This window comes from Lotus japonicus, chromosome 1, assembly GCF_012489685.1.
Source record: "Lotus japonicus ecotype B-129 chromosome 1, LjGifu_v1.2".
NCBI classification, from domain to species: Eukaryota; Viridiplantae; Streptophyta; class Magnoliopsida; order Fabales; family Fabaceae; genus Lotus; species Lotus japonicus.
The window spans coordinates 136,787,343-136,804,749 of record NC_080041.1 but is presented as its reverse complement, the minus strand read 5'-3'; the positions used below and the strand labels follow the sequence as shown (position 1 = coordinate 136,804,749).

The 17,407-nt window shown below is 34.6% G+C and overlaps 3 protein-coding genes and 1 long non-coding RNA gene across 9 annotated transcripts; 2 read left to right on the top strand and 2 right to left on the bottom strand.

Moving 5' to 3' along the window:
* Positions 1-799: 799 nt before the first annotated feature.
* Positions 800-4,189, bottom strand: LOC130731444 (uncharacterized). 6 transcript variants are annotated; one of them, XR_009016674.1, is made up of 6 exons: positions 3,515-4,188; positions 3,207-3,367; positions 2,776-2,880; positions 2,073-2,148; positions 1,889-1,937; positions 800-1,135 (listed from the first exon to the last, which is right to left on the bottom strand). It is a non-coding gene; the product is annotated as an uncharacterized LOC130731444 (long non-coding RNA). The 6 variants fall into 6 exon arrangements; XR_009016675.1 differs by having other exon boundaries at positions 3,554-4,188; XR_009016671.1 differs by having other exon boundaries at positions 3,207-3,328; positions 3,515-4,182.
* Positions 4,190-5,011: 822 nt separating this feature from the next.
* LOC130732770 (uncharacterized) lies at positions 5,012-6,450 on the top strand. Its single transcript, XM_057584761.1, has 2 exons — positions 5,012-5,665; positions 5,744-6,450. Exons 1-2 carry the CDS (start codon positions 5,423-5,425, stop codon positions 5,939-5,941), a joined length of 441 nt encoding a protein of 146 aa, XP_057440744.1. The 5' UTR covers positions 5,012-5,422; the 3' UTR covers positions 5,942-6,450.
* Positions 6,451-7,908: 1,458 nt separating this feature from the next.
* On the bottom strand, positions 7,909-10,500 carry LOC130732769 (uncharacterized). Its single transcript, XM_057584760.1, has 3 exons — positions 9,900-10,500; positions 9,418-9,618; positions 7,909-9,303 (listed from the first exon to the last, which is right to left on the bottom strand). Exon 3 carries the CDS (start codon positions 8,924-8,926, stop codon positions 8,015-8,017), a length of 912 nt encoding a protein of 303 aa, XP_057440743.1. The 5' UTR covers positions 8,927-9,303; positions 9,418-9,618; positions 9,900-10,500; the 3' UTR covers positions 7,909-8,014.
* Positions 10,501-11,350: 850 nt separating this feature from the next.
* Positions 11,351-12,340, top strand: LOC130732768 (guanine nucleotide-binding protein subunit gamma 2-like). The gene is made up of 4 exons (XM_057584759.1): positions 11,351-11,648; positions 11,770-11,822; positions 11,919-11,963; positions 12,129-12,340. The coding sequence occupies exons 1-4, from the start codon at positions 11,487-11,489 to the stop codon at positions 12,211-12,213; spliced, it is 345 nt and encodes a 114-aa protein (XP_057440742.1). The 5' UTR covers positions 11,351-11,486; the 3' UTR covers positions 12,214-12,340.
* Positions 12,341-17,407: the final 5,067 nt, after the last annotated feature.

The following is a 17,407-nucleotide window of genomic DNA, read 5'->3' as shown; positions in this document are numbered from 1 at the left end:
GTTTTGTTATTATTGGGTCTTCACATGCCTGGCTGGTGCCAGTCCTGTGGTGCTGTAAAAGTGAATTTGTATATATGAATAACCTTTTACGAGTTTTTACCGACAAAACTACATGAACAAGTTTTTTTTGTGTGAAAGTTACATGAACAAGTTAAACACCCATAAATTACTTCTCCATTCCAGAAAGTTTGTTGTTTTATACCTTCTTTCAATATTCTAAAATGTTTGTTGTTTTAGAAAGCCAATGCAATTTTTACTAATTTTTTCTACATTTCATATTAACCAACCACAACTCTTCTCTATTAATTACATTTTCTATATCTAAGTATAATTTAATAGTTGCACATCATACTAGTAAATTTAAATAAAGGCAATTTAGTCAAATTATACTATCAATAATTGCTTTTTTACTCTTTGTGTAACAACCTTAAACTACAAACTTTCTGGAACGGAGAGAGTAGCTTTAATTATTTATCATATCAAAAGTACTACCCGTATAAAATTTTTATATTCTATTTCACTTGTAATAAAAAATTCGGGTATTTACCAAAATAAATAGCTAAGAACAATTTAGAAACATATTTGCAACAATAATTAATCGGTCACAAAATCCTTGTTTTGATATAAAACTAGGATTTTAGCCCGTCTCCGTGCGATGCACGGACGAGCAGATCTAAAATTTGTTATATTTATTCAATCAATTTATTTCACTCCAATCTATTAACTGTCATACCACTTATTGTAACATTTATGAATCACAACCCAAATATGACTTAGCCGAAACATATGGGCCAATGGATAAATTATAAATATTCACATGTACAAAGTTGTAACTTCCAGCACCGTGAAATACATAACCTATAGTGAATGCAGTAAAAATAAAATACAGAGCAAATGGTAAAAGGGTAGCAAGACTTAAGGGAAAGTAAGAATGTCACTTGCCATTATTACTTCATCCAATCCTAATACGAACCTCCCACTGAATATACTTCATCAAGCTCTGGAGCTCGTTGATTATCTCAACAATGTCCTAGACAATAACTTTTCCCTCAGACCTCTGAGCATCCTATCAACTTCCTCCAGTACAGCTTCACACGTAACCTTTTGAAGTGTATTTTTAAGGGTGCCACTATTTCTGCACAAAAAAAAAAGAATGGAACTGATGCAGAGCTATAATCAGTTTGGAAGTGTTTCATTCAATCAAGGAAAAAACAAAAAAGGTAGATACCATGGTTGAAAATAACATAACAAACAAAAAAATCTAAATCAAACTTCCACATGAGAGCAAGATGGCTGCAAGATATGCTTCTCTTGACCAGAAAAGTAGGAAGTTAATTTCACAAACGCGACTAATGTACAAAACTAACTAATCAATAAAAGAGAAGATAAATGTTCAGAAATCAAGTATCCTAGATATTAAACCACTAAAGCATGATACAAAAATGTTAAAAGTTTATAACTCCTGGCCCTTGAAGAAAGTCCAAAAACATTTCAAGTCATCCTTGACATCTTATATAAAAGATTATTTTTCCTAACCTCTTTTGGCTAATCATATACCTCTACAGTAAAATCTGCTTGATTCAAAAATTTTCTCTCTCAAATTTCAATAGGAACTGAAGAGAATGATGAAGAGCATGATAAACCACAACCACATAAACCCATAGCAGAATATTAAGTGCAAAGATAGGAATATCTGAAGAGTTCACCTCCCCGTTTATCTTCCATTTACAGACAAAATGATAGCAACATAGTAAAAAAAATCTAAGGAAAAGGGTTTCATCTCCTACCTCAGAAGAATGAAAAAAGACATCAGAAAAAACGTGATTGCTTGGGCATAACCAGTACCCTTAACAACACAAGAATATTATGCATGAAAATAATATCATACCTTTGTAATTTGTATAAGTCTATAATTCAACTCCATGGCAAGGCTACACCTTTCAACAAAAAACCCAAATAAAAAATTGTGGAGATAATACAGAGGGAGAAGTAAGAATAATGAAATGAAACAAAAAATGAGATTAGGTACACTCAATAAAGAATTAAAGATCATAAGAGGTTGAAGTAAGTACCATTTCTGAATTTGATAAAGATAGGGATAGTTCATTACCATCCTAGAGTCTACCTCCTTAAAAACATTGATCCAATCTGGCAACCATAAAAGAGTACATGATTAGTTATGAACAGAAAAAAAAAAAAACAAAATGTAACGACAAACTTGGTAGTCTTAGCAGGGTAAAGATGAAGTGAGTTGTGTAGGCAACTAAATGAATACAAATGCAGGTGCACAAGAAGGAAAGTCATGCCAAAGTTCTGGTAATCCTACCGAGCAAATTGATTAACAAAACAAATTAATACCCATTCCTTAACATAAACATGTATCCACTGATTAAGCCTTTACTACATAGCTAATGAATGACATGCAGGGCTCGGTGCTAGAAAATAAAAATGAGGGCAGAGTAGGGATTGATTCTCCATGCAGGATAAAGATACCAACTTACACATATAACTTTCTTATCACCATGTCCACCCACTCACCTGACTATAGAATTCAACATTTTCCACAAACAATGAGAAGTAGCAAAAACAACCCCACAATTTGTCAAAAACAAATCTTTTTCCAGTGGCCTCACACCACACAAGTGGTTTTAGGTGGTAATTTTGTTCCTCCTCCTATATTCACAATCTATAGAAAATGACCCCAACAAAGAAAACAAACACACATAAACCAACCAAGTTTCAATTAGTCAAAGGCAATGGAATTGAGTGTCTCACCCCTAAATGAGTTCCTAGCTTATCCATAATAGCTTCTTCACAAAGACAGAGAAAGCTGGAAGCCAATTAAAATGGTGTGTGTGGCAAATTATGACCATCAGAAATCTGTTTAAAAAGATAAATTTTAGCACCCATTTTTCATGACATTCACTAATTTTACATTTTAAATTGTTTATGGCAAACAAATATATGCCAATTACAAAATCCAAAAATAATATAACAGATACAATAATATCCAAATTAAAACTACACCCTAAATGAAAACAAACATATTAACATATTTTACAATTTTTTTGAATTTCAAATATCAGGTTTTACTATACAATGATTTATGAGATCACAACTTCCAAAACTGGACAGAAAACCTCAAGATCACCGTTTAAAACCAATGAAAGCAATATAACCAAAGAAGACATACAGAAAAAACCTACCTGGAAGCAAGCACGTAGCACTTCATCAAGAAAAGAAATAACATGTGAATTGATCAAGACAAGATTAATAGCATATGGTTTGCGAGGATCACCAACAGGAAACATCTTTGCCTGGGCATAAGCTACAAAGGGGATGGAAAGGAGCAGCAATCAACAATTCTCTATACGAAAGGGGAGATAAGCAAAAGAAAATTGCTTTGAGCAAGAACACCAAGAAGAACAGAAGATAACAGTATTTATAGACAAGTGCAAGTGAGAAACATTTGAGAATTTTAAAAATTAAATTGAATTGAGTTTCAGCAGCAAACCTGCTTCACAACTATGCATACCAAACCTCTGTTACTGACCTGACATGGCTTCTGATACACATCTATCCTCCTCCTTCAGACAGCACATTCTGCACATATCAAAAATTCAAAATCCTTCATCAACAGTTGTATTCTCCTCCTTCAAATTACAACCTATCTGACTTAGGTCAGGGTGACGAAATTTCCCCCAAATCGTGTTCAACACGAAAACCTAAAATTTCCCCCAAACTTACAACGATCCTTTCTTCTACAACTACACACCTAACCCTAACAACTACTGCAGGACACAGGGTCTGCAACTGCAAGAATGACGATGGCTGACCACCAAAAACTATGGACACACTCTTTGCCTCATCCAAAACTTCTAAAACGCAAGCAGTCTCCTTCTTCCATCCATTTGACTCTCTTCCAACTAAACACGCTACAGGGACAGGGCTGCAGGGGTGACATATATCCACGAAATCAAGCCATGGACACTGCTCTCCTTCATCGCATACTCTATCACGACGTTATGTGACGTCAGAAAATTAGAGCAGCTTGAGTGGAATAAAGATGAAAAAAAGTCTCACAAAAGAAGGGCCACGATTAAATAGATCGCATGGAGAGAGGGTCAAATGGACGGCCAAGATTGGAAGTTCTTTTAGGAATAGTGATTTCTTGACTCTCTTTTAAAGTGTAGTAGATAAGCAGCAAAGAGATTTATGTTACATGTTTACAAACTACCACGTCTGTTCAACAATGATGGAATTTGTGAGCGAATATATCCCTCTAAATTATTCTCTTGCTCAATTCACCTCATGCTCAATTCACCTCACTTACAAGGATTTTGTGATGGATATACTCTCCGTCGCAAAGGTGCAGACAAGGATTTTGTGACGGATGTCTTCTGTCGCAAAGATCCGTGATGGGTATTTTCTGTGGCAAACATACCGCCAAAGAGTTTGCGACGGATTTTTCTTCCGTCACAAATTATCAATATCTCTCTGTGCTCATTTACACTATTTTTTTGGTAAACAATTTTTTTTAAGTATATTATGTCAAAGAAAACCCCCAAAATTATAATTTACTCCACTAGAGACCCATTTCCCCCTTTCTTTTCCCCTACCGGTCTAATATTAATATTATTACTCTTTCCTACTATAAATAAATATAAGCGCCAATTCTCACAAATGTCCCATCATGACCCCCCTCCTCTCTGTCTCCACCTTTTCTTTTTGTTCCTATCATTTGGTTATTAAACAGTACTCCCTCCGGTCCTATTTATAAGCAGCAAACAAAAAAATCACATAGTTTAAGAAATGTAGTTAAACTAGTTAAAATGCATTAAATTTGTCCTAAATTAAACTAAACTTCCAAAATCACCCTTTGTTATACCTCTTTCTATCATTAATAGCTTTATTCTTTTTCATTGATCTCTTTTCTCCAAAATCAAGTTAAATTCTTTTTCGGCTTAATAGCACTTTTGGTCCCCCACGTTTAAAAAATGCGCAATAATAATCCCCCACGTTTAAAAATAGCATAATAGTACCTCAACGTTTATCTCCGTTAGCAGTTTTGGTCCCCCGGCTCCTTTCCGTTAAAAACTTAACGTTTTTGTGTGACATGGCTTTTTTTTTCCTGATGTGGCACTCAGACTAGGAGAGAGAAAGGTTTTGGGGGGAAATCACATGCCCCTCACGTGAGAATCACCTTCTCTTTTATCATCTTCTTCCCTAAATCTGAAAATCACTAACCCTAATTCCTCTTCTTCTCCCTCAAATCCTAAAATCACCAAAACTAATTCCTCTTCTTCTCCCTCAAAACCCAAAATCGCGAGCCCTAATTCCTCTTCTTCTCCCTCAAAACCCAAAATCGCGAGCCCTAATTCCTCTTCTTCTCCCCCAAATCCCAATATCGCGAGCTCTAACCATGGGAGGATCTTCAGCCACACCTAATTGGAGGGATTTAGAAGCTGATTCGAGTCGCAGGGTACCTGAATCGCACAGAAGAAACGATGGTTCTCATGGGTTGTCTGGCTCTCGCGATGTTTCGACTGGTTCTGAGATGAGGCGACGAGTAGTGCTGTGTGAATGTGGGGTTGAAAGTCCATTGGTGACAACATGGACTGGGGTGAATCGTGGAAGGAGGTTTTATGGTTGTGGGCTGTTTGAGGTTTGTAAGATTATTGAGTTGTTGAATCAGTGGCTATTTTCTTCTTCCCTGATCTGTATAACTAACTTAAAATTACAGGTGCATCGTAAGAAGGTATGCAACTTCTTCCAATGGCATGATGCTGATGACAATTGTAATGCTAGGGAGAAGAAGTTGATTGTTGTCTTAACCAAGAAGAATGAAGACCTGAAGAAGAAAGAGAGGATCCTACTTGCCTTTTTGTTCATGTCAATAATTGTGATCCTTGTGTTGTTGGTAGCTTATGTAAGGAAGTAGGAATACTAGTTGGGGTAGTAGGAATGTAAGGAAGTAGGAATGTATTTTGTAAGGAAGTAGGAATGTACTTCCATTAAGATGGGAAAAAAATCCTTTGAGAAAGTGAATGCACTTATGTACTTCCATTAGGATCCTTTGATGCAAGAAATGAAATTTGCCAATTGTGTTTCCATTGAGTTGAATTTTATGCAATTCTGTTTGAGGTTATATGTATCTTAAATTTGATGCAATTTTTTTCATGGCAGCTTGGATTGAATTCACTTGAATGTGTGAATGTATAAAATGCATGAATTGATCCTGTGAATGAGTGAATGTATAAAATGCATGAATTCAATAAGAATGGACTCATAATAGGCATTGACATAATATGCATGTATTCCTAATAGGAAGGAACATAGTTGTTACTTCAACAGAGTCTCATAAATAAGAAGGAATAGCCATAGTTGTTACATCAGCAAAATCCACCATCCAAAAAACCTACATAACCATCCAAAACATACTTGGTCCATACTAGATACATACACAACAAGACTAGGTTCATTACAAGACCTCAAAAAACACCATCCACAGGACAATAGGTTCATAAAAATAGAATAACAGATCTAAAAACACTACTGAGTGCCACTAATTGCTTCTGCATTCCTCTTTCTTCCTCTCCTCCTTGGTGCATTTGGCTGAGATGTAGTGGCAGTAGGTGCAGGCTGAGAATATGCAGTAGCTATGTGCTGAGGCTGAGAAGATGGAGCACCAGTTTGTTGAGCCTGAGAATTTGCTGGAGCAGTGGGTGCAGGCTGAGAAGATTGAGCATCAGTTTGTTGGTCCCTCCGGTCCTATTTATAAGCATGAAAGAGAAGAAATTTTTTGGTCCTTATTATAAGAACCAAATGAAAGTTTGTGCTTTATTAATTATTTTTTTCCAACAATACCCTTATTAATTCTATCTACTAAAATATCTCTCCTTAATTATTCTCTTTCTTCCACTATCAAACATTAATAACTACTTCTCGTAATATGTATTTTTTTTAAGAGAAGTTCAATTGATGATAACAATTGTTAATGCTATTACTATCAATAGTGTGATTGCCAAGAAGTATTCTTAGTCTTTTGCATCAGATATTGAGAATTTGGAAAGGTTATAAAAATGTAGAATGTGTTACGGCACATATGAGCCTACAATCATCTTCAATTTTAGAATAGGAGTAGTTTATTTTCTTTGTGTTGCAACAAAGTATCACTAGACTCCTTTGAACGTGGGGCTATGAAGACTGAGGATGAATTCTTCGAGAGTGTTACAGCGGAGGTAGTCGAGGATTCTTTAGAAGGTGCTATCCCAACGGAGGTAGCTGAGGATACTCTTGAAGGTGCTATCATGGTGGAGGTAGTTGAGGATTCTTTTGAAGGTGCTATCACAATGCAAGAGTTAAATGTGAACAAGAATGATGAGGAAGATGAAGTTCAATCAAAAGAAGCTGAAGTTTTGTTTGATTGTGGTGGTCTAGGTCGCACATTTGAAAATGGAGTTCTTAGTATCGATCTAAACAAATATCCCGAGGAAGAAGAGCTAGAGAATGGCACCTATGAAGAAATTGAAAAACTAAACGCAGTGATGAGTATGACGAAGATTTATCTGGATCGTTTCTATTAATACTAGGACTTTAGTTTCTATTGGTGATGCAACAACTTTAATTTTGTTGTAAAGTTTTTATCTTTGAATGAATGTTTGCAGGTTCTATTTATATTACTACTACGAGTACTTTCTATTGGGGATGCAAAAAATTTAGTTTTGTTGTCACGTTTTTGTCTTTGAAGGAATGTTACTAGGTTCTATTGATATTACTACTAGTGCTTTGGATTCTCCTATATTTTTTGTTTAACTGTATATATACTTTGGAGTATTTGCTTTAGTGATAAAAGACCGATGATTATAGGGACCTTTAATCAAATTGACAATTCAAAATCACAATGAAAGCCTTATGATGACAAGTGGTATTTTACTCACAATCCAGCAATATCTTTCTCACTTTCCACTCTACAATGAAAGGGATGGAAAAATTAAAACCACTGTTACATAGCCTACAATTCCCCAATAACTGTCAAATATTGAATCACTTCTTCAACCAATGATGAATCACATTTGAGTTGAGTTGGCAGCTGTCCTTCCCTTTGCAAGACTTCTTTCTTCATATGTTGGACGTAGTAATTGTTCGACCCTCTTTCTTTCATGATTTCAATCATGCATGTCTGTAATGTCAAGAAAATCTTATTTGAAACAATAGATGAAAAGGATTCAAATGATTTGACTACTGCACCAATAAGTTCATCAATTGTTCTTGTTGGTTCCTTGTACTGTAATGCTTGAATGGCACTAAAGAAACCCAGGTCTAAGACATTTAAATCTGGGGAATTCGGAGGTTGACACATGAGCCGAATATCAAATCCATCTTCTTTCGCAACTCGACAGAATTCACTATCATTTTCCTTAATGTGACTTCTAGCGTTGTCTTGTTGGATGAAAATTGGAATGTGTATGTCATCTCTTGGCCACTTTTCTTTTATAGCAGGAATCACTTTTTCAATTAAGAATGATCTGCTAATTTCTCTAGTCACTGAGGTGATAGGTTTTGTTTCAAGTGTACCTGCAACTCTATTAACACTAGTCCTCTTCGCCGGCTCTTTGGTGACAAAAGGAAAAACTCCAATTTTTCCAGAAAAAGTTTCATTCCCTTCAGCATCAAATCTTGGCCGAGCAATAGCAACTAAAAACATTACCTTACCGATGAAATTTTTGTTTTTGCAATAGCGCAATGGGTCTGCTTCGTCCGGCAACAAGTAGTAGTTTGTAGACTTCTTTGTCATGTAAAACCATTTTTCATCTATATGAACAATGTTGTACATAGCTTTAAAAATTGGGTCATGTGGTATTGTAGCACTTTCCATCATTGATAAACAAAACTTTAGTCTAGCTGTCTTGTTTTCTTCCTTCATCGTAGGCCTTAAGGGATTTGAGTGACGACGTATCTCTCCTTCCTTTAGAAGCCTTATTATGGAGGTCTTGTTTATATTCAAACTACAGGCCAAGTCTCGCAATGTAGTCCTACTTGATAGAGGAACTTGGGTGAATTGAACACTATCCAATTGAACTCTCTTTCGCCCACAATTTTTAGTTTTTTTGTGAGATGCATCTCCTATCTCTTTTGTTCGTCTCCAAATACGTTCAATGACACTAACAGAAACCGAAAAGGATTTAGCAATCAAGTTTTTGTCCTTCTCTTTTATCTTTCCATGATGATTGCATTGCCAAAGGAGTTGTGAAACAGCTTTGCGCTCATCATTGTTTAAAAACTTGCGTTTTTTGCATCTTCCTGTGATAATAGAAATTGAACAAAAATTGAAGGAGTTAATAAAAAAGTACTACTGCAGAACATGATAAGAGAATTGTTATTACCATTAGAAAAAAAAAAATTAGCGTGACTCACCAACAGTTAATTGTTCTTCTTCATGCACTGGTCCAGAGTCTATGACATCAAACACTGGTTCTTCTTCTTCATGCTCTGTTCCGGAGTCTATGACATCGTACACTGGTTCTTCTTCTTCATGCTCTGTTCCAGAGTCTATGACATCATACACTGGTTCTTCTTCATGCTCAGATTCTAAGTGTGAGATTGTGTCATCAAATTCTAGTGATAAACAATCAAAACAGAATTAAAAGAAGTAAAAAAATAAATTGGCACAAAAGTATTTAAAGGAAGAGAATATGTGCTTTTTTTATTGAGTATGCACTACTTCACGTAACAAGCTTCACAGAGTAACAAATTTGCTATCTTTCGTTCAAAAAAAAAACAAATTTGTTATCTTTCTCGTGTAAACAATAATAAAAACACTACTACAAATTCAAGTCGAGATTCAAAAAGATATGATATCTTGTTTTAAAAGAATTTGTTACTAATCGTTACATTACCATTAGAAATAATAGCTTCACATTTCTCTCCTCCATGTTCTGCTTCTGAGTGTGTTGTAAGAGTGAGATAATTGGGTGTCTATTATTGATGAAATGTTACAATATTTATACAATGCATAGTTGACTAATACATAAATGCTAAGCCTAATTACAGGGAAACAAATATGGAATAATTGACATATTCCTATTCTATCACACCCCCGCAGTCGAAGCGGGAGGTTCACTGACGCTGAGACTGGTCCGAAAATCATCAAAGAGAACTCGAGGGAGGCCTTTGGTGAAGATATCCGCAATCTGGTGGCGAGAAGGAACATGAATGATGCGTGCTTGACCACGGGCGACCTTCTCTCGAACAAAGTGAATGTCCATGCTCTGATACCATGTAAGAGTGAGATAATTGGGTGTCTATTATTGATGAAATGTTACAATATTTATACAATGCATAGTTAACTAATACATAAATGCTAAGCCTAATTACAGGGAAACAAATATGGAATAATTGACATATTCCTATTCTATCATGTGTGGCATCAATTTCTGGTGGAGGTGCTGCTACTTCATAAATTCCAGCAGCTTCCGGTTGATTTTCCACATCTTTCTCATATGGCGGCTCATAATTCAAATCAATTTCTAGAGGCATATTAGGTGTATAACAAGACTTAATTTGGTAAGAAAAAGTTGAAGTACAAGAATTGTCTTTGTAAATCACATATTTATAGTACTCAGCTTTATGTTGCGCCAAAATATTTCATTTTGTTGCGCCAAAATTTTTACCCTCCAAACTTCAAATTTCAGATGCAAAAAGCAGTAGTAGAATAAATCTTTTCTAGTGAGAAGTTTAAACACTTTTGAGTAAGCAGCAACCGTTAAGGTGGACACACATTGCACTATTGCGGTAGTTATTATGCACCTTGGAAAAAGAATTTAACTTGATTTTGGAGAAAAGAGATCAATGAAAAAGAATAAAGCTATTAATGATAGAAAGAGGTATAACAAAGGGTGATTTTGGAAGTTTAGTTTAATTTAGGACAAATTTAATGCATTTTAATTAGTTTAATTACATTTCTTAAACTATGTGATTTTTTTGTTTGCTGCTTATAAATAGGACCGGAGGGAGTAGATAGAATTAATAAGGGTATTGTTGGAAAAAAATAATTAATAAAACACAAACTTTCATTTGGTTCTTATAATAAGGACCAAAAATTTTCTTCTCTTTCATGCTTATAAATAGGACCGGAGGGAGTAATGATATATACACACCTCATTTTTTAAACACTTTATTTCCACATCTTTTTATTTATATCTCTCTTCTCTTATTATTTCACATCTCATACTTTATCTCTCTTCCTTTTTCTTTTCTTTCTATCTCTTTCCTCCTTCCACCTCTCTCCACCTCAAAGAGAGGTGTGGAGATAACATTATTCGTTATTAAATTCTTTGGTCCACTGCTGCCACTTGAAGTCTTGTTTCCTCCCTCCTTTATTGACCATAACCTTTTTTCTTCCTTTCAACTGCTTTGCTAATTGCTATATGAATGAGTTTCATTGTAGAATTGCCTTTCTTTCTTTGATAACTAACTAAATAGCCATGGCTGGCCACCAATCATCAGAAGCAGAAAATGGAAGAGAATCATCAGAAGACTGCAGAGAAAGGGATCCAGCTCATCCCCTGTCACAGACTGCCTTCTATGGGAAGCACAGGTTGCAGGCTGCCATATCCCAACTCAATAATCAAATCAGCATCATGGAGGTTGGTCAACCTTAATTTTCTACCCTTATCTCATATGAATCTCTTGTTTTATTTTTGTTTATAAATTTGCATAAACTAATTAGAAGAAGATCAATTTGATTCTATGATGATGATGATGCAGGAAGAATTGAAACAACTTGAAACAATAGGGGAATCCTCCATAGTCTGCAAAGAGTAAGCAAATTAAAGCAAAATAAGACAATTGCATTTTTACCTTTTCACATGGTTCTGTTCTGTATAATCATTTCATTCATTGTGTGCTCTTTGCAGTGTCATTTCAAGCGTTGAATCCATTCCAGATCCTCTCCTTCCATTGTAAGAGATCATCTTCATGCTCATGTTCATGACATTACATTTCAGGATCCAATGTGGTGTCTTTTTAATAAAATAAAATAAAATAAAGAAAAGTATATAATATATATATTATTCTTAAAAGAGGATATGAATTGATGACGTATATGTAACGTGTTTGGTTTGCAGTACTAAAGGTTCAATGGATGCTGGTTGGGATCGATGGTTCGGAGGTGCCCACAACTCTCGAAATAATCATAAGCGCTGGGTTTAGAAATTTTATTTCCTATATTTTGTTGGTTGAATTTTGTATGAATTCATAATTTACTAGTATTTCCCTGCAAGAGATAGGTTATAATGTACTAGTACCTCATAAATGAATTGAATTTTGCATTTGGTTATTCCTGCCGCTAGTGAATTCTTCTATTTTATCTACCCAAAAAATTGAGTTCTTCTATTTTGATTTTCAGGACTTAGTATTGTTTATTTTGCGCTCAAACAATGACTCCAATAATCACTGCACTGGTTTAAAATGAAAAAAAAAAAGTATACATATTTCTAATAACATATTGATGATGCAAATAAAAAGAGTGAGTGCGCATAAATCAAATAATTATTCTAGTTTAAGTAAAAGTTTCAAATTTTAATTCAGAAGTTTCTACAATCATAAGTTGTCACTAGCCTAGATCGTAATTTCATAATCATTCTTCCTTACTTATTAAAAAACGACTACCTCACATCACTGCTTCAATCTATCGATGCTATCTCTTCTTGGTTTAACAATAATCTTACACACTCAATAAGAAAAAGACCCCTTTGCCATTCTTCTTTACTCTGCATCTGCTGCCCCATGTTCATCCAGAAGGAGTACAATCTATCTATATATAATATAAAGCAAAACCACTCTAAAAACCATTTTATCAAGTGTCAACACCACAGGGATTCTGTTACGAGAGTGAATTTAGGAGCTTCTGTACCACGTGTCATTCTCTTACGCAATGGTTACCATTCCTGTCAACTATACTACTATAAAGATAGCTTCCCACCCACTAGAAAGATAACTTATGACCCAGTAAAAAATAAACTACTTTGAAAACCACTTCTTCTATAAATTCCTCATGTGTTTCATAATTCATCTATCACTATTCCATCTAAAATTATCATGGCTCATAGCCTTATTGGATGATGTCTCTTCCGTTTCAAAGGAAAAGGATGTGTGGAAGGTTATTGTGAAGATGGTGCGGAAGTGGTTGACTCCAAATTTCAATCGTTCAAAACTTCATAATTCGATGGAGTTGGTTTTAATGGATGCAAATGTTCGACTTCCGTGTTGTTTTAAAATTGATATATCTTTTTTTTGAAACTAAAATTGATATATCTATTCGACTCGATGTTGGTTTATAATTTTTAAGTATATCCCGTTCACTTACATGTTCTTAATCTACAATGTGATAAGATCCATGACACAATGCGGATGACTCATGTTTACAAGTTTCAACCTGTGTTAGTTGAGGGTCGAGTATACATTCTATCATATTTCATTGTTGGTGATAGAGCTCCTGACTTCCATACAACGCCTCATGTTTACAAGATAATCTTTGAGTTTGATTCAATTGTCCAAACCCTAACTGGTGTTCCCATCATTAAGAGTCTCTATTCATTTGTTCCTGTTTCTAATATCATGTTCAATGATTTAGATCAAACCTTGTTAGTCGGTGAGATTTCAAACTAAAACTGTATACATCCGCAAAATTATTTATGATCTACCATATTTTATTTGTCTTGCAGATATGATAGGGATTAGAGCTGTCAATATAGGTTGCAACCCGCGGGCCAGCCCAACGGGTAGGCTAAATGAGTCCGATTGGGTTGACTGAATTTCAACTCAGATAGAATATGGGTCAGTGTAACCCAACCTGTTTAACTCGCGGGTTAAACGTGCCAACCCGCAGGTCAAGCGAGCCAGCCCGCGGATCATAGTAATTTTTATTTTATTTTTAAATTGTTCTTGGACAATGAGCACATTGACATGTTTGTTTATTGTTAGTATTATTATTAAACTATGTTGAACTATGGTAGATTTGGACCGGTTGTGTTGATATTGTTACTAATTACTATTGTAAAACTATGTTAGATTTGAAGTTTGAACTTAAATTTAGATATGCATAAAGTGAATGAGGCTATATTGTTTACTTATAATCTTAGATTGATGAACTTTTATAAGTAGCTTTTTATAATAAAAATTGTTGTTCCTTTGTTATGATTGTCTACATTTTAGCTAATGTATGATGTGTGCCAACATGTCGGACACGATGTCATGACATCTTGACTATGACATGCGTCCCTGCGAATCTGTTGTGAGTTGGCTAAGTTATATGTGAAGCTTTGTTTTGATTACATGGTAATCAAGTTAGGGTTTTGTTGGAAGCTTCTGTGCGCCGTTCAAGGAATATATCAAGTGTGATCAAATCAATTTTAAGGGATTTGATTTGAGATATTTATGGAAGTTTTTATCTGCAACTGAAACACATCTTTGAAGATTTTCTACAGATTTGTTTCATTAACAACTTCCTATTTTGTGTGGACTCTTTGCTAGCCCAAGCCCATCGAAGACAAGGCCTGGACAACTGCTACTTAAGAAGACCTAGACCTAGTTGCTAGGTGGTGCTTCTTGTTGAGTGAATTAGGGTTTACTCTTGTTTTGTTCACACTGGATGTTCTCTCAGCAGCTCTATGTTCTTACTGTAAGCTGAGAGTTGTTGTGTTAGTTGTTTGATCTTGAGATCGTCTTTACTCTTGTTGAAAGAGATTAATCACTGTGGCAATGATTGTGTGTGAGAGAGTGAGAAAGAGTTCTCATTCTTAGGGGGAGACTTAAGTAGTATTCCACAGGTAGAGTTATGTAGAAAAAGTAGTTGAATTGGGGCAGTTCTTGTGAGACCTTTTGTGTACAATTTCTCTATACTAGTGGATTATCTCTCTTGGGTGAAACCCCTCCAGACGTAGGTGATATTGCACCGAACTGGGTTAACAATTCTCTGTGTCCTTCTTTACTGTTTTTCTGATTTAATACCGTGTTGCACTTCTGCTGTTATCTGTTGTACGTTGTGCCAAATGTCCTAGACATTTGGTTCGACATCTATCCTGTGCGTGAACCAGAATTTCAAAAAATTTATAACATTTTCAAATTTTTTTAATCCAATTTTTCATTTTTTTTTTATTTCATCCAACCGCGGGTTCATAATTCTTTGGCTCATTTAAATCCGGGTTGACATAATCCAACCCGTGGCCAACCCAACCCATTACGGGTCAGCCCAAATGGGTCGGGCTAGCCCGTTTTAACAGCTCTAATAGGGATTCTCACTGGCAATAGCGACGAGTAAGAATTCGAAATAAATCATCAAGTGCGAAAGAGGATTACTATAGATATTGAACAAGAAGGGTAATAATTAGTATTTTTAACAAAAACGCAAAATCTATTGAAATTTTGAATCCATGTCTCAATTATTGTAAATGATAATTTAATCACAAGTCTGTTGAAAACAGAATGGGTGTTGAGTCTGCATTTTTTGGAAGCTACGTCCAAGAGCTACTCTATACTTTATCTTCATGCGATCTGGCCAAGATTTTCTATTTCTTCTTCATAAAAATCAATCGTAAGTATTTTGTCTTAAACTTTTGTTACTAGTTAAAAAAACGTCTAAAGAGAAAACCTTTTCATATTACAGAGTGTTTTTTTATCAATATACTATCTTGAATAACCAACACATTTTCAATAAAATAACCAACCAACTAACCCCACAACCTAATATTATATCTGAATTCTTTTTTTAATAAATAATTAAATTTTTTTATCAAAATAGTTTTGACAATAATAAAGGCCACTAACCCACAACACATATTTCAAACCAAATAACCACCACCCCACAACCTAATATTTATGTGAATTCTATTTTATTTATTTAATAAAAAATGAAATTTTTTATCAAAATAAATGTTATATCTTAATTTTGTTAAGATTACTACTTTACTAACCCACAACACACATTTTTCAACCAAATAACCACCACCCCACTAACCCCTCAACTTAATATTCTATCTAATTTCTTTTTTCCTTTTTTTTAATGAAAATGAATTTCTTTTATCAAAATAAATATTATATCTTCTGGTATTCCATGGACAAGATCCATGTCAAGATTGCTCTCCAAAGAAGTCTTTTATCCTTTGTTTTCCTTCTTCTTCTTTTTCATTGATCTTTCTTCCTTACTAATTGTTCAATTTTCCCTTTCATTCTTTGTAAAAAAGAATTATAAACACATTTTTATAGTGTTCTATTATTTGCTTCTCACTCCAATAATATGTTATTTTATTCTCGATTCTCTATGATTCTTATATGATCTTTTGATTTGTCTTTTGTACATGTATTTTTCATCTTTTGATATGGATGTGTGGGGTTGGGTAGTTGGTTTATTGTCAGCTTGTAGTGGAAAGTAGGGTGGGTGAGCTTATTGTAGTTGGTTTGTTTGTATTTTAATTTTTCTTTCTTCATCTTTTCTCTTGTATTTGGGTTTAGCACCCCTTGTACTATTTTTAAATGCAATTCTTTGGCTTAGCTAAAAAAAAAAAAAACCAAAGTAGAAGGTATTGACAGAATGAGGATTTCAAAGATGATATTTCTCATAGGTTTCAAAATTTCTGCGGGTCCTCCTCCTTTGAAATAGTTGACCCAGTCAAAGAAGTTGACGTTTCCATATGAGAATGTAAAGAAAGATTACAATGTTTTTCAAAGCTATGACAATGGATTCAAATTTCATCATCCCCAAGTATAGAAAGAAAGTGTCTAATGTTTATATTGTTAAAGAGATTGGTAGGCTCAGAATAATCAAGAGATAAGAAATAAATGTAACTGATGAGATGATGAAAAGAGCTGGGGAAAAATGTTGTGAAACGGAGGTCAGCGATGGGATGACCTCTAATCTTCTTTGTAAAGCAATTTGATAATTGGCTTCTTATTACTGAAACTGAAACTTTGTTCGGGGTAATCCTCCTTCACGGAAATCTAAATTCATTGTTTGTCTTATTTGATCTCTTTGATTTGTAATAACTAGCTAACATGTTTATTTTAAAACCCAATTTTTGAATCAACAATGAAATTGAACTCATAATCCATGAAGTTGCCTAATTTTAACATGTTAGTTCCCTTATTAAAATAAACATGTTAGCTAGTTATTACCTGCTTTTGCAACCAAAATCATAGTTTTGTCTTCTTAAAAAAACAAATGGGTGCAAATTGTTGTACCTTTCAATTTTTCAAGAATTGTCATGAAGAAGAAGAAACACACCACTACCACCGTGGGAAAAAAACCAGTCGAAAACCCAAAAGTTAAGTTCATATGTTGAAGTCTTAAAGATAAGAAATAAACCTTTAATTATTTTACTTTTCCTCTCCAACATGTGGCTTGGAGTTG

Excerpts from the sequence above, each read along its gene's own strand:
- LOC130732770 (XM_057584761.1), top strand. The coding sequence starts at position 5,423 with ATGGGAGGATCTTCAGCCACACCTAATTGGAGGGATTTAGAAGCTGAT. Across the intron at positions 5,666-5,743 it reads ATGGTTGTGGGCTGTTTGAG|GTGCATCGTAAGAAGGTATG; the intron begins GTTTGTAAGATT and ends TTAAAATTACAG.
- LOC130732769 (XM_057584760.1), bottom strand. The coding sequence starts at position 8,926 with ATGAAGGAAGAAAACAAGACAGCTAGACTAAAGTTTTGTTTATCAATG.
- LOC130732768 (XM_057584759.1), top strand. The coding sequence starts at position 11,487 with ATGGCTGGCCACCAATCATCAGAAGCAGAAAATGGAAGAGAATCATCA. Across the intron at positions 11,823-11,918 it reads TCCTCCATAGTCTGCAAAGA|TGTCATTTCAAGCGTTGAAT; the intron begins GTAAGCAAATTA and ends TGCTCTTTGCAG. Across the intron at positions 11,964-12,128 it reads CCAGATCCTCTCCTTCCATT|TACTAAAGGTTCAATGGATG; the intron begins GTAAGAGATCAT and ends TTTGGTTTGCAG.